The sequence below is a fragment of the Pelodiscus sinensis genome, chromosome 19, assembly GCF_049634645.1.
Source record: "Pelodiscus sinensis isolate JC-2024 chromosome 19, ASM4963464v1, whole genome shotgun sequence".
Lineage (NCBI taxonomy): Eukaryota > Metazoa > Chordata > Testudines > Trionychidae > Pelodiscus > Pelodiscus sinensis.
The window spans coordinates 25,379,397-25,396,035 of record NC_134729.1 but is presented as its reverse complement, the minus strand read 5'-3'; the positions used below and the strand labels follow the sequence as shown (position 1 = coordinate 25,396,035).

General features: G+C 49.7%; 1 protein-coding gene across 2 annotated transcripts in view; it reads right to left on the bottom strand.

The window, feature by feature from the left end:
• Positions 1–2,760: 2,760 nt before the first annotated feature.
• MARCHF2 (membrane associated ring-CH-type finger 2) overlaps positions 2,761–16,639 on the bottom strand; it is a 48,831-nt gene continuing 34,952 nt past the window's right edge. The window contains exons 3-5 of one of the 2 annotated variants that reach the window (XM_075903136.1): positions 15,607–15,802; positions 7,133–7,342; positions 2,761–3,694 (exon numbers count right to left, since the gene is read on the bottom strand). In XM_075903136.1, the coding sequence (XP_075759251.1) occupies positions 3,536–3,694; positions 7,133–7,342; positions 15,607–15,802 (565 nt within the window). In that variant the 3' untranslated portion in view covers positions 2,761–3,535. The remainder of the gene's footprint in view (positions 3,695–7,132; positions 7,343–15,606; positions 15,803–16,639) is intronic. The other variant, XM_075903137.1, reaches the window with a different exon arrangement.

Here is a 16,639-nt window from a genome sequence, read left to right as displayed (position 1 = left end):
CGACCCCCTTTTGGGTCGGCGCAATGGAGGCCGGCGTCTGCCACAAGGTTTTCGACAATCTGTCCACCGTTTTATTCAGTGGAAGCGCCACTCGACCAGGGCCCGCTGCCGCTAGAATGTCCACCATAGGATCTTGGTCCTCGTGGACCTCCTTGTGCTGGACCGCTAGGTTGACTGCCAGCCTTCGGAGCAGCTCCTGGTGCGCCCTGGCGTCCATTGACGGGGGATGAGGCGCGGGGTCTGCCAGGGCCTCGTCCGGCGAAGACGATGAGAATTCTCTCGGGGGAACTACCTCCTCCTCGCCGAGCTGCGCCCCTGCTTCCCCTTCGGCCGAGATGTCCATATAGACCGAGCCCGGCTGGGTCATACCAGAGGTCTCAGCATCGTCACCATGGACGAGTTGTCTCCAGGCGGAGGGGCTGTTAATGGGGTGGCAGATGGGGTGCTGCTCCTTCGGGACGACCTCGCCACCGACACCGTAGGGGGAGGTCCCTGGGCTTCGTGGTAAGCCCAGGGCGTCCAGAATGGCCACTGGGGTTGCCCCTGCCACTGCTGCTGGTCTACCGATTCCCGGTGAGATGATCTAACCGATGAACGAGACCTATGGCGGGATCGGGACTTGTACGATGATCTGGCTGATGTCACCGATTCAGCCTCAGACTCCGATGAATACTCCGATGCCGACCGGGAGGGGGGGCGGGGGGGAGACGATGAAGCCTGCACCCTTCTCTGCGCCGCCATGGCTGATGGCTTGCCCCTGTGCTCCACACGCGGTGCCGGTGGGGGCATAAGTGGAGGCCCTTGCTGCGGCGTTGCCGTGCCCAGCTGCATCTGGTAGGCCGGTAAGTAATCCACCGGTGCCGGCACAGCAGTCTGCTGCTAGGATGGCGCTTCCAGGGCGTGAGCTGGGATCGGTGCCGAGAGAGGCAGCAGCTTCGGTGCCGTGCGGGGCACCGGCTGTGGTGCCGCGGTCGGCACATAATACGGTGCGGGGCCCTGCACCGCCCACGGGCCCATGCGCTGGTGCTGGGTGCCCAGGTGCCGGGGCCGTTGGTGCCGCAAGCGTACTCGCTCCCGGTGCTGCTGCCAGTGCTGCCAGGTAGGGTCCCGGGGTCGAGGCCGGTGTTCGTCCTGGCTCCAGTGCCGGTGCCCTTGCCGGCACCGGGAAATGCTGCTGTTGTGCCAAGGCCTGCCCTTCGCCCAGAGGGTCCCACAGCCCAGCAGCCATAGCCTGCGGGTGGGCGCTTGAGGCCGACGCTGGCACGGTCCGCTCCTGCGGCACCAGGCCCTCCCCTTCCTCCGCGGCCATCTGGATGAGGTCCCGGGCCGCCTCGAAGGTTTCTGGGGTGGAGGGACAACGGACCTCTCCTATCACCACAGGCTGCCCCGGGCTCTTGCCCTTGTCTGGGCTGCGCCTCTTCTTCGAGGCCTTAGAGGATAGGTGCCCCTCCTTAGGGCGCACTCCTCTCTGCAGAGCGTCCCCTCGAGCTCTTGGAGGCCCTCGGCACCGGGGACTGCGATCTGTGCCTCGGTGCCTTGTCGGTCTCAGGTCGGTGCTTGGCCGACACGGGTGCTGCCGACGGTGGGCTGCGGACAGAGTGAGGCCGCTCCTTGCCCTGGGGCTGCAGTACCGACTCCATTAACAGGAGTTTCAGCCAGGAGTCCCTCTCCTTCTTGGTCCTGGGCTTAAAGCTCTTACAGATAGAGCAGCTTTCGGCTCGATGGGCCTCTCCCAGACACTTTAGACAGTCGGAGTGGGGATCTCCGCAGGGCATAGGCTGAGCAGGAAGCACAGGGTTTAAAGCCCTGGGGCCCTGGCATGCCCTCCCCTCACGGGGAGAGTCCTGCTGTGCTCCCCTATCTAACTAATTACACTGTTTACAGCACTTAACAACTACTTAACTAGATAAAACTTCAATTAGAACTATAATACAACAGATAAAAAATACAGTTGCTAAGAGATAGGCTAACAGCCTGAAAGCATGCTCCAGCTACCTTCAGGGGTGGTAAGAAGGAACTGAGGGGGTGGAGGGGCCAGCAGGGGTATATATGCACTGGTATACCGGCGCCACTCCAGCGGGCTCCCTACTGGCCCTATGAATACTGCTAAGGGAAAAAAGCTCTGGAATCCGTGCACGCGGCGCGTGTACACCTGATCAGAATGGACATGAGCAAGCACTCGAAGAAGAATCACTTGGCAGCTCTGCCACTGCAAGGTATCGAAGGCCATTTGATAAACCTCTTGCAAAGTGAACTGGATGCATGGGGGGCGGCGTGATGGGGACTGAACTAGAAAGTGACCCAGGAGCCCCACTCAGCCCTGAAAGCCTAACAGCATAATTGTGTTGGCCCCACTGGTGCAGGCAGCAATGTCAGTGCCTCTAAAGAGTAGCACCATAGCCACGATGCAGGGAGACCTGAGGCTGGCCCCTCCCTGCTACTCAGGATGCAGAACATGCATGTGCCTAGTATGGTGCATGCAGGAGCAAATGGGAGCCTGGGTTAGACCTCCCAATGCACATGCTGATCTTAGAGAACACAAAAGGGAGACGTTAGCCACCCAGAGCCCAACTTTACTCTTTAGGAGGTGGCCCCAGCTCCTCTCCCAGCCTTTAGTTTTAGGCAAATAAGGGTCTCCTGAAAGGACTGTCTCTGGCCCATGCTTTGATTTTTAGACTCATGCCCTCTTAGCGCCTGGAGTCAGTCACCGTGTTATGGCCCCAGGAGTAGCATTTTACCAACAGGTGAACACAGCAGGAATAAAGTGATAATTTCATATTTTATAAGCTCACAGTTTCAAGTGAGAGTTTTCATATTCTGAAACATTGTGAAATTTCAAGATCACAGTATTTTACAATACAAAATGTCTCCATTTGGTATAATATCATTTTACTCCTTCTGGGATTATAATCATTATTAAACACACACACACACACACACAACCTTCTCATAAGTACAATACCATCACAACAGAAAACAAAGGCAAAAACCTGCTGCAATGATCTCAAAATCCATTTAGTGCAAAGGAGCCCGGGACTGTTAGCAATGTCCAATGAGAAAGGATCTTTAGATGCTCATTTTGAGACATGGCATAGAGTCAACCTCTGAATGAGATCAGGCTGCCAGCTTCTATACTGAAGCTTAGAACAAGTCTATATCCACACGAAAGGACTGAAACACAATATGCATGGCCATTAAAAATAGTATTTATATATAGATATATAGAGGGATTTTTTTCCCCAAGTAATGTATTTTGTTTCAAGAAAGAATTCTGGCAGATAAACACTTCTGGCCTTCTGTCTCTGGACTCAGAGCCCTTTAGGGCCATTGCAGGCAGCCAGATGCTTATCATCTGTTTGTTTGCTGGCGCTGAGAGCAAGTCCCTTTGTGTTGGGATGATCGCTTTGCCAGATCCCTGCAGCCACCACATGCCTTGTCCCCAGGAAACAGCTCGATCTGCTTCTCTGCCGACGCTCCTAGAGAGCCACTCTGGTCCTCACCTTGCTCCACTGGAGGATGCCTGGCAGGGGGTAATTCACACAGTTGTTTCATCTGCCGTCTTCTTCAGGAGCTGGGTGGAGAGCAGGGAATGCTGAACAGGGCGAGAGCTCTTGGAGTCCGGAATCATTAAGCGGACTTTCTGATTGGTCCTTCTCCACTCTGAATACAGCTGGCAGTGATAACGGAATGAGACCTGAGGGACAACAAAGCATCAGGCTGATTACTGAGCTGCCTAGGCTTGGCACACAATGGCTGGACCCCACAGAACAAAGCTGGGACCAGCTAGAGAGACCTGACAGCAGCCTTCCTTTGCCCTGCAAATTGCTGTCACGCCCCACCGAAGCCACAGGAGGCCAAGCTGGGCCAACAGGGCTAGGATAGCACTTCAGGCCTTGGTTAAGGGACTACGCTGATTGTCTGCAAATTCAGTCTTGGGTTCTGCTGGGTTTTGTAGTTTCAGAAATTGTCCCTAACTTGTAATGCAGACAGGTGGGGCTGCTGAGAGCACATCCCTGGGCTAGAGTTTGCTGGGTTTGGTTTGCACCAGTGCAAGTGACCCCGAGCACTCGATCTGGGGTTAGAAGGACCGTCCCACAGGCAGGCAATGCCAAGCTTGCTCCCAGGGGTTTTGAAGCTCTTGCAGTAACTTGTTTTCATGACTACACTTTGGCCTTCCCCTCTGCAAACAGCCCTGCTCCCAGAGGGACCTGCAGCTGAGCCCAGGACTCAGCTGGAATCCAGAAGGGAAGCACGTGATGCTTGCCAGGTCATGTGACTGAATGGACCAGGAATCCCTGACACAGGCTGGGACAATGGACATGGGACTCCACAAACTATCAAAGCAGGAGGCTGTAGGGAGTTTAGGGCTAAGTTTTCACCCCAGACTGGGGGTTTCCAAAGCTGAAGGGGAGTGGAACACACCTGTGAGGGCCTGCCTAGAGTTGTGAACACCAGTTATCCACTTTCAATATTCTCCCTTTGGGGCATACGGCAGCGGAGAGCACGTGTGTTTGGGGGGCAGAAAAGGGACGGAGAGACAGAACAAAAACTAAATAAAGAGCCACATCCACAAACCCACAGAGAAACTGAACAGAAAACAGAGGAACCACAACACAGCGAGAGGCATAACAGTGAAGAAAAGGGGCAGGAATTCATGTGTGGAGGGGAAGGCTCCAACCAAAGAAGGCTGAGAACTATCCCACAGACTTTGGCCACTTCTTTAAGCATTAGAAAGTGGGGTTAGGCAGATACAACGTGCCCCCTGGCCTTCAGATGCCAATTGCAGACCGATTCTCAACATGCCCTGGGGAGGGGCAAGTGGGGAGTGTGCAAGAACCTGTTCCCAGTAACAATGCCCTGAGCGTCCCATACACACCTGAGGCAGAGAGCCCAGAAACAGTGGCAGCTCCGGATTCCCTTGGCAGCAGCAGCCACTTTCAAGGCAGCAGTCGGGGTGCTCTATTAAATAGCGGACTCTGCGTGCTTCTGGTGAGACTCAGCTGCTCTGCTATGAGAGACTCACAGCTACAAGTTCTCCAGTGAGAAAAGGAGGGCAGGCTCCCGCCAGTTGGGCGGGGTCGTACTTTTGGACAGAGCATTTTGTGGCCCCTGGCCATTTTCTTAGAACTTTTATGAAATCTTTGGTAGCTTCCTACTTGAATGTCAGTGACCCCATCAATCTCCAAGAGGGGAGATCCACAGACCATTCTACAGGCTAATGCTCCTTTTCCTCCTTGCCATAGCAATGCTGCTCCTGACTAGCTCTTGCTGATATATCACACAGCCAGACCAGGCTGGCCGGAGTGCAGAGTCCTATGCTCCAAGGTGGTCTCGGACAGTTATTTTATCCACAATATTGCTTGTCCCAGTGCCGAGATCCTGGGATATTTCTTATTTGAAAGCAGGAAGACACAGAAAAGCTGGGCTTACTTCTCTCCCCACGTCACTAACCATACCAGTCACCATACTAATGTCAGACTTGGTCTGTCCACTTCTACGGCCCATGCTGCACACACTACACCAAAAGGGCATGTGAGAATCATAGAAGATTAGGGTGGAAAGAGACCTCAGAAAGTCATTTAGTTCAGTCCCCTGGCCAAAGCAGGACCAACCCCAACTAAATCATCCCAGCCAGGGCTTGACAAGCAGAGCCTTAAAAACCCCTAAGGATGGAGATTCCACCACCTCCCCAAGTAATACATTCCAGCGCTTCACCATCTTCCTAGTGAAATAGTTTTTCCTAATATCCAACCTAGACTTCCCCCACCATAACTTGAGGCCATTGCTCCTTGTTCTGTCATCTGTCACCACTGAGAACAGCCTCTCTCCATCCTCTTTGGAACCCCCTTCAGGAAGCTGAAGGCTGATATCAAATCCCCCCTCGCTCTTCTTTCCTGTAGACTAAATAAGCCCAAATTCCTCAGCTTCTCCTCATAAGTCATGTGCTCCAGCCCCCTCATCATTTTTGCTGCCCTCCCCTGCACTCTCTCCAATTTGTTCACATCCTTTCTGCAGTGGGGGCCCCAAAACTGGAAGCAATACCCCAGATGTGGCCCCAGCAGGCTGAACAGAGGGAATAATCGCTTCCTTCAATCTGCTGGTAATGCTCCTACTAATGCAGTCCAGTGTCATTAGAACATAAGAAGGGCCATACTGGGTCAGACCAAAGGTCCATCTAGCCTAGTATCCTGTCTGTCGACAGTGGCCAGTACCAGGTGCCCCAGAAAGGGTAGACCAAAGACAACGATCAAGCGATTTGTCTCCAGCCATTCATCTTCAGCCTTTGACAAACAAAGGCCAGGGTCACTGTTCCTTCCCCCGGCTAATAGCCTTTTATGGACCTAACCTCCATGAATTTATCTAACTCTTTTTTAAACTCTGTTATAGTCCTAGCCTTCACAGCCTCCTCTGGCAAGGAGTTCCACAGGTTGACTGTGCGCTATGTGAAGAACTTTATTTTATTAGTTTTAAACCTGCTACTAATTTTGATGTCCTCTAGTTCTAATACTATGGGAATAAGTAAATACTTTTCTTTATTTACCCTCTCCACACCACTCATGATTTTATAGACCTCTATCATATCCCCCCCCTCAGTCTCCTCTTTTCTAAACTGAAAAGTCCCAGTCTCTTTAACCTCTCCTCATATGGGACCCATTCCAAATCCCTGATCATTATAGTTGCCCTTTTCTGAACCTTTTCTAATACCAAAACATCTTTTTTGAGGTGAGGAGACCACATCTGTACACAGTATTCAAGATGTGGGCATACCATAGTTTTATAAAGGGGCAGTAAGATACTCTGTGTCTTATTTTCTGTCCCTTTTTTTTTAATAATTCCTAGCATCCTATTTGCTTTTTTGACTTCCGCTGCACACCTGCTGAGAAGCAGTGAATTGGCAGGCACAGACAGGAACTCTTTGGCAATAGCCTCAGCAAGTTACATTGTGAAATGTCATTTATTTGTTTTCGTGGGAAGAGCCCACAATTTGCTCTGGGCTGGGCAGCTATCGAAGAGCTGCCGACTCGGCCACAACTGAGCTCCAGGCACAAGGGATGATAACTCACAACTGGGCCCTGGGCTCACGTACCAGGTGACACAGAATTGTTTGCACGGCACGGCGCAGCTCACTCACCAGTGTCCAAAGGACATAGATAGTGAAAAGTGCAATAGTAAGTGCTATGAGTCCGATGGCTTCCAGCCGGCTGTTGAACTGCAGGTGATCTTGGGCACCACGGAGACACAGCCAACCCGAGATTGCCGCCAGGGGAGTAATGAACAGGAAACACACCAAGTCGCAGAAGAGGGTCCTCTTCTCGTTACGAGGGCCAGGATCCTTCAGCCACTGCAGGAAGTGGAGCAAAGAGGCGATTAGGCAGCAGCACAAGAGCTAACCCATCCCAATGTGTGGGAGCAAAATAGGAGCCACTGTTCTGTGGCGTGTTTGCTTCTCATTAAGGGAATCCTATAAATGAACCTGGGGCTTTACAACTGCAACTCCTCATGGGGCCTCATAGAATCTGGCTGAAAACACTAACCCAGCCTACAAGGTGCTACCACATCTGCCTGTGCAGAGAGGCATGCCAGACTAGAAAACGCAAAGCAGAATGCTGCTCTCCAGACATAGCAATGAAGGGAAGGCTGCTGCTGGCAGACAAGGCCCCTTAGAGCTGAGTGCAGATCTGCCTAAGAGCTGCTTGCTGTAACCTAAGAATGGGAACAGGCCAGCATCTTTGTGCAGGATTCATTGCTCTTGGGTTACAGGGTTTGTGTTAGGCCTGAAATCCAACCAAGAGGGCTCTGGGGCCAGGGAAGGGAGCTGAGAGGAAGCAAGATTGCTGTTCACCCTACCAGCAGAAGACATTTATTTCACTGAATCAGAGAGCAAATGCAGCCTGCAAAAGGTGCTGAATCAGAGTGTTTCCAACATACCACAACAATTAGGGTACATCTACACTGCAGAGCTATTTTGGGATACTGGAAATATCCCAAAATAAACTATTACACATCTATTGAAGCAGCCTGTTATTTCAAAATAGATTTCAAAATAATGGGCAGCTTATTCTGACATGCCAGTAACCCTCGTTCCACGAGGGTTAAGGGGCATTCCAGAGTAGCGAGTTATTTCAAAATACACTCCAAATAAGCTACACAGTTTGCGTAGCACAAATTGCATGGCTTTGTGTAGGCGCACCCTCAGAGCGCAGCAGAGCTGGTTAGAAAATGTCTGACAAAACCATGGACAGTTTGGTTTTGCTGAAGGTCTGACAGAACTTGATACGGTTCTGAGAGAAGCCTACCTGGCTTTCTACCAGCCTCCCCACTTGATACCGCGGCAACCTGCCTGGTGGGTTGTTGGCAACCCGGGGCTCCCAGTCTATAGCCCACCAGCCCGGAGCTGGGTGCCATTCCCATTTGGAGAATCTAAACATTCTGGGGGTTTGTTCCTATTGAAACCAAATTTTGGAACCTTCTGTGAATAGAATTGCCTTTCAGAAGCTCTTCGGGACTTTGCTTCACTTTGGGCTTCTCCTAGGCTCTGTGGCCCAGTGCCTTGCCAATGGTCAGCCAGAGCCTTCTGCCTAGGGAATGATTAACCCCAGACAGGACACTCTCCATGGGTCATCACCTCAGAGGCAGCAAACTGGAGGGGAATAATCCCTGCTGAAATAACTCAGGAGAATACCAGAACATGTAGGATGGGACTGAAAAGCCTCTTGCCTGAAAGGGCAGGTTGACTACTGAGCATTGGAAACCCAAGTACAGTCAAGGGAAGGTGATTCCGATGCACCTTCTTGCCTAGCATGCCCTGTGCCAGAAGCTCCATGTGCTAGGAAAAGCCTCCCCGAGGACCCAACTGCTCTCGTGCCTGGTTTTAGCCTAGCCTCATAGGCGGGGGAAGGGATTCTGCTATTTGCAGAGGTAACGTTGTGGGCAAAAGAGCTGAAACCCCTGTATCACCCTGGCAATGCTCAAAGTCAACATCACTTCCATTCTGTGAGGAGCCATCCGCAGCTCCATTGCATGACAGACGCCAAGGCATCATCAAAGCAAGAGCTACAGGCCAGGAGACACTCACCAGATAAAAACAACAAGGAGTCTGGTGGCATCTCAGAGACTAACACATTTATTACGGCACAAGTTTTCACGACATACAACTCACTTCCTCAGATGCTTGAAGTGAAAGTTGTTGTTGGTAGTGGTGGTGATGGTGGCAAGAGTCACAGATTGCAAGGATTATCAGGTCTGAGCTCCTGCATCAGACCAACCATAAACCTGCCCTCAAATCATTCCTAGAGCAGAGCTATTTAAGAAAACATCCAATTTTGATTTAAAACCTAGCAGAAATGAAGGATCCACCATGATTTCTGGTAGGTTGTTCTAATGGTAAGTTACTCCATTTAAAGTCCTTAAAAGGATCCTTCAAAGGACACATTGAAGGGCTGGAAACCCCATGAGAACAAGTTTTCAAGAAGAGGAGCATAGTTGCTAGGGTCAGAGTCAGGGGACGGGTAAAGGAGCAGGAGGATGAAGTACTAGATCTGAACTTAAGCTTGGAAGTGATTGCTTGAGATTTTGGTAAGAGCGATTTCAATGGAATGAAGGGGGAGAGGACTAGGATGAAAGGAACACCAGGTAACAATTGTCAAGTGTGTGCAGAGGGCTTTCACGTGAAAGAAAGAAGGAGGATGAGGTCGTAGCTGGAAAGGCAGGTTTTGTTTTATATTTCAGGAGAGACTAAAGCATGATTGTCCTGTGAGACGAAAGAGGCAGAGAAGAGTAAAGGAGTGGAGGAGACTGGCTGCAAGGGGTGGTCAGGAGATGGGTTGGGAAGAGTCACTGGAGTAAGCAGAGGGTCTACAGAACAGGTGACAAGAAACCTGGGCATCTGTAGAGAAGGACAGAGCTGTAGGACAAGAAGGTCACATTGTATTAAGTCAGCAAGAACTAGAAGGGAACACGGCAGAGAACCAGAGAAGGAAGCTACATTAGTTCTGAAACTGACTGGAAGCTTCTGGCATGAAAAGAAAATAAAAGAATGTAAAATCTTCCAGCTGTTGTTCCAGGCCCAGGACAACACTCCCACCTGGCTGCTCCATGATTGCTGCAAAGGGGCTTCAGCTGCTTGATCCCTGGCATGTAAGCCTTTAGTTAGTTTCTCAGCAAAGTCCAGGAACTGGCCTCGACTTGAGGTCCCTATGCACAACCATGGTGCAAAGCCTCTCTAGCATCCACCCCAAGAACTGTGCCCGAGAACTATGCCCAAGTGGCCCAGGGCCCATATTAACACTTCAGACGCCCACTGTAGTTTCAACACTGCCTCTTCCAGAATTTTTGCCATATGGGTATTCTGGACAGATAGATCATGTCTTTAGCAGGTTTAAAACAAATAAAAGGAAGTTTTTTTCATGCAGCACAATGTCAACCTGTGGAACTCCTTGCCAGAGGATGTGGTGAAGACCAGGATTTTAATAAGGTTTAAAAAAGAACTAGATAAATTCATAGAGGATCGGTCCATTGATGCCTATTAGCCAGGATGGGCAGGAATGGTGTCCATAGCCTCTGTTTGTCAGAAGCTGGGAATGGATGTCAGGAGAGGGATCACTTGATTCCCTGATCTGTTCACATCCTCTGGGGCAAGTGGCATTGTCCACTGTTACAGGACAGGACACTGGTCTAGGTGGACCTTTGGTCTGACCCAGTATGGCCATTCTTACGTTCCTTAAGGACACAGGATAGGTGTAAAGCACCAAAGGCACCGGGTTCTAATGCTGTCCTTTAACCAATCTAAGAAATGCATTGATTTGACCAAAAATAAGTTGCATGAATGTCTCTGCCTCCTGTTCCTTACCACTCCAGAACATTTGTTGGCCTGGGATCAGAGTCCTCTGGGGCATCCAGGATTCTCTGCTGCAGTGCACGGCTTGTGTTTTCAAAACCGGAGCCTTCTCTGCCCAGCCTGCCTTCTCCAACCTTGGCGGATTGCTTCCTGCCTCAAACTTCCTACATGGCTCTATCATCCCTCTGGGATTCCTTTCTAATCCCTGCTTTGTCACCTCCGCCTGCCGTGGTTGGGAATGGTCTACTGATGTCATGACGTCCCCAGAAGACGAGCAGCAAGAAGCAGCTTCTCCCTGAATAGGTGGCTGTTGGGTTCTAAGGACGACCGCTGTGCCTGGGCTGGAGCAGGATATGCATAAAGCTGGATCAGCAGTAGAGGACACACAGCCATAGGCACTCCACAGTACTGAACAGAATGCAACAGCAATATAGAGGCTCCCCGAATCATCACCGTTGGCAGGCCCATGCAATACACTGCCACTGGCACAGAAAGAGGAAAGAAACTGCAAGACAAACTCATGGTATCAAAAATACTGAGATCCATGGAAGACAAAAAAAACCCCCAAACTACTTTAGGTGAATCTGATCAGTTAACAGGACTAGTTAAAGACTGAATTATCATATAATTAACAGGTCACAGCAAGGTTACTTCAATACAATGACTTAACTTTGAGAAGGAGAGCAGATAATTAAAGGGTGTGTGAAAACTGTTTCTTAAACATTTCCATCCAGTGAAAACACTCAGAGTGATTTTAATTAACAATAGATGCTATGGCATAAAGACAGAATGCAAGGATATACCAACTGCAAAGCCCAGATCTGTATGTAACAAACATGGAAGCAATTCCAATACGGTGCAAAGTGACCCGTCCAAAAGATTACAGTATCATGAATGCAATAAAAGCAGCCCTTTTGCAATGGAATACAGCACATACAACAACAGACATACAGCTGGAGGGCAAAACCGCCTAGGTTACAGAAACAGAGCTCTTCCTTAGGTTGCTTCATACACTTCTAAACAGGGATCTACAAGAGTTTAGTTTGCAATTTTATAAATATGTGAACAAGGTGTGAATGTCAAAGTATGTATGGCCCAAGGGCGACTGGCAAGAGAAAGTAGTTTTGGAATTTAAAAGGTTGCTATTGAAGTGCACATACTTAAATATTTGTCTTTTACTGAGATCCTAAGACCTTAGCTGGGCTGGAGACAGACTAGTGATGGTTCAGGGTGGATTTTATCCCAAAACAAGATACCTTTGGGTGGCTGTTTAGACCTGTCACTGTGATTGCCAACAGCTGGTGCTGTGAAGTCTGCAGCACATCTGACAAACCCCAGCACCAACACCTGCTTTGTTACACCCGGAAACCTGAACTATTCCGTGCAGGTCACACTGCCAAGAGCACAAGCTTTCCAGGGACAGGGGTGAGTTATTCGACAGAGGCAGCACTACCAAAGACTTTTGGGGCTGCAAGTTATACCAAAGGAGACTGGCGATCATCCATTCCTGGAGCAGGCTGGCAGCCAGCAGCTCTTTCACAGACTCAAGAATCAACTCAGTGTCATGTCCTATTAATAACACGTAGCTGGGCCAACTAAAAACTGCCCTAATTTAAAAACACTGCAGTGGAGGATAGGACAGGGTTAAAATGATGTTAAGATGTTTAAATTAATAGTTAAAATAAGGAGGAGCCAATTAGCACTATAGACATATTCCGATACACAAAGGGCTCCAAACAGGAGAGAAATCACATACAGTTACAAACTCATTGAATCTGAGACACAAGGAAGGGAAAAAGGACACAGCTCAGGCACAAATGGGGGGAAAGGACAAAGACTGAACAGTTTACAAAAAGAAAAAACAGATGTCAAAGTATTTTGGTGGACCCTTTCCCCTGAGCTCCCCACAGTCAGAAAAGGGGAGGGAAATAACACTCGGCTTTGTTAGTAAGCAGCAGCCAGCGAGATTAATGAAGTCCATGAAGAACAGTGAAGTTTGCCCAGAAAAGGCTGCCAATGTCAATATAAACAGACTCAGCAGCATCTTGAAGACCGCCCCCTCGGGAGAAAGGAGGCAGACTTAGCAATGAATAACTCGTCTCACATAGCTCTGCCTGGAGGCCAGAGAGAGAGACATCGCAGTGCATCCCATTAGAGCCGGGCTACTCAACTTTGGAAGCCCGAGGGTCACAATGACACCCACAGCACATGCTGGGGGCCTCAACTGAAGTGTGGTTGCATGTACATGCAAACATATATGTAAAGAGCTTCCTTCACACTGACGGGCAGGAATACAAAGATTAAGGCAACATTACACAACACAAGAGCCCCATTTAAGTCAGTTCTGGTGATATGAATAAAATGCAATATTTATTCGATTTCCACCCATAGGACAGCACTTTTAACAAGCATCAATAGTCCAGGAATTTAACTACTAAAAGGCATCTCAACCCAAACTGCACCGCAGGACGCAAACAAATGGGCCGCGGAACCGCACATGGCCCACGTGTTGAGTAGCCCTGCATTAGAGTAAACACATTTCACAGGCGGCAGACACACAAGCAGACTGATACCAAGCTATTACAGCAAATAATTCTTTTGATCAGTAGTAAACTCCTTTATTCCAGAGGTTAGCTGTTTGTTACTGAAAAACCTCTCTGAATAGCTGAAATACTAGTTGTGTTTTCTAAGATGAAGCCTGCAGAGTAACTATGCCTTTTGTCTGCACTTGACATGATTTTACTAAAGTAGAAGCATCTGGTTCAAAGTAGTTCTAGGCACTTTCACTTCAGGGGTGAGGAACCTTTTTGAGTTGGGAGCCACTGACCCACAGAAAAATCAGTCAGAGGCCACACAAAAGTGAGAAGCAAAACTCATTGATGTGGCCCCTGACTGAGAAGCAGAAAGACACAGCAGTGGCCCGAGGCCGGCTGCGGCAGCTGGCGCCCTAGGTGGAAGGCGCGATCAGTGCCTCTGCCTGCACGGCCATCAATGGCCGTGACATAATGACGGGGTGCCCCGGCGCCCCATGACGTCATCATCAGGCACCTGGGCCAGTAGCGCCCTAGGCAACTACCTAGTTTGCCTAGGTTCATGGGTCGCCCCTGGAAAGACACTCCCCACATTCTCCTCACACTGCTCTTGCACCCCAGAGCCTAGAGGGGCCTAGGCTAGAAGATTTTGTGGGCACGCCTAGGCTTTGGGGTGGGGTAAAAAATGAGGAGTTCATTGTGAGGGAGGGGACTGCCAGGAAGCAGACTTGGAATGCTTACCAGTCGCAGCTCCCCAGGGCTGTACCTGGCTCCATGTCCCCCACTGCTCCCAGGTACTGCCCCCTGCAGTTCCTGTTGGCCACAATTACAGCCAACTGGAGCAGCAAGGAAAAGCCTTCAAGAAGCGCTTTGCTGCACTGCCGTTTCTCCAGCCAGTGTAGGGGGAGTGGTAGCGATAAGGATGTTAAATTGCAGTTAATTTACTAGTCGAGTAGTCTATGGAATTCCCATGGACTACTCGATAGGCACTTCCGCATTCCTCCTTTGAAATGTACAAGAGCCCCTGCTGAGGGGAATGCAGAATGCCTTGTGCAGCCCAGGGCCAACGGGAAGTTCCCCTGACTCTAGGCTGCAGGTGGTGAGCCAGCTTTGAAATGTACAAAAGTCCCCAGTGGGGGCTTTTGTGCATTTCAAAGTGGCGGCACAGCATGGAGCCCGGGGCCGTGGGGGACAGAGTCCCTCCTGATCCCAGGCTCCATGCTGCACTATTTGATATGCCACACGGGAGCCGGGGTCAGCTGACTCCAGGTTCCGCGCAGCATTTCCCCAGAACCTGGGGTCAGTGAGGGACTCCCCAGCTGATCCTGGGTTCCATGGGAATGCGGTGCTGGAGCCCAGGATCAGCAGCTGACCTCGGGCTCCACGCGCCGCAGCGTTGCACAGCTGATCCCGGGATCAGCTGTGAGCGCTGCTCTTTGAGGTACTCCCTCTCCCCCAACTCCTTTGCTGCCTCTATCTGATAGAGGCAGCGGAGTAGGGGGGAAATCGGATAGTCAACTAGTTGACTAGTCTTTAACATCCTTAGGCAGTGTACAGGTCCACCCGCTCCACGTCAGGACACTACTCAAAGCTACACTGTGCATTAATTTAATAAAGGGAACACCACGTACAAGACAACAGAATTATACCTAGGTATGGCCAACAGGGCAAATAGAAACATCAATTCTGCATTTCCACAGTATTTTTGTTTGCAATCTCTACCATAAAGGCAAATTTATAGTTCTCTGGCCACCTCATTCACACAATTGTGTCTGCCTCTAAAGAGGCTAATAATAAATCTCTTAACCTCACCCTATTCTCCAACTCTCCTCTAGAGAATACGCCTGACTTTCAGCCAACTCCCAGGCAGTCCAAAGTCACGAACTCTGCTCTTTCATAGATTTCTTACAGCTCAAGTTACTATGTCAGAGCATTTTTATATCCAAAACACAGCTCTGGTTGAGAATGATCCTCCATGTGACCCTAGAAGACTGTTTCATATAGATGTAGGACCTACACTAAGCCATGCAGGTTCAAGGTTAATTTTTTAGAAAACACTGAAGGCAGGAGAGGATTCATGTTTTGCTAAATACAAAGCTTTACAGATAGCCAGAATGTATGGCCCAGGAGACCTGACAGTAGCCCAGAGTACTGGATTAAATGCCATTACATCTGTCATTTTCCTTCAAAGGGTAAAGAAAAGAACATATGAAGAGCCAAGCAGGAGGGAAGTGGTACCTCTGTGAGTGGCCTTGGTCTTCTCTCCACGACAAATTCAGTGTGGCAGAGCTCACAGTAACTAGTGTTGGAGGAGGAGAGCCATTTTTCCAGGCAGCTCTTGTGCACGGTCCCCAATGTTCCTGTGCAGTCGCAGGGAGAAAGCAGCCCCTCCCCATTTCCACCTTCATGGCAGATTCGACAGATGGGACCATCACTAGAGAAAGAGGCAAATAATGGGATGAAACTGCTGTCAGACTGGGCAGGGAACACAGATACACATCCCACCATGTCCACAAGGGCATGCTAATGCTACTGTGCTGGAGACTGGGGGAACTGTTGTGGTGGCAGCAGAAACAGCTTTGAAAAGACACAGTTGGGACACGTCAATAACAGCAAGGATGTTACTAAGCTCTACATCTTAGTACATAATGAGGGAGCAATCTTACAGTAGACCAGAGTCCAGAACAGCTACCTGGGCACCAGGGAAGCTTCTAAAAAGCACCAGATTAAGACAGATTCAGTCTTCCCTTTAAAGCATACACTGTACACAGAAATAGCTCACCAAGGAGATTAGGGTCTCAGCTCAGCAATCGTTCAAGTCATGAAACTGCAATATTAAAGATCAGATCACCCAGATGCCACTTGCTTCCCCCCTCCCACTCCAACACAGGCGTGATCAAGACCAGCAAGACCTGAAGTCCAAGGTTGCAGTCAAAATAAAAACAGAAGCCAGGCTCCTAACAGTAAAATGTCACATGTGAATAAATAAAGCAGCATCCAATAAATTACTAGCATACTAAACTTCTCTGTCCACCGCACTGCAGCCAGCTCCACCTTCCATCTGTGCACTGTCCATGTATAATACCAAGTCACCAACGTTGCGGGATTAGCAGTTATTTCTTCCTACACATTGGGAGAGGCTGCACCTTGCACACAGACAGCGGTTTAGTAATAATACAATGTATTAACCATATCCCCAGGGGTTTGAAATTGCACCTAAGACAGACATATTGGGATCAAGAGTGGAGGAAAATGCCAAATAGCAGAGGTT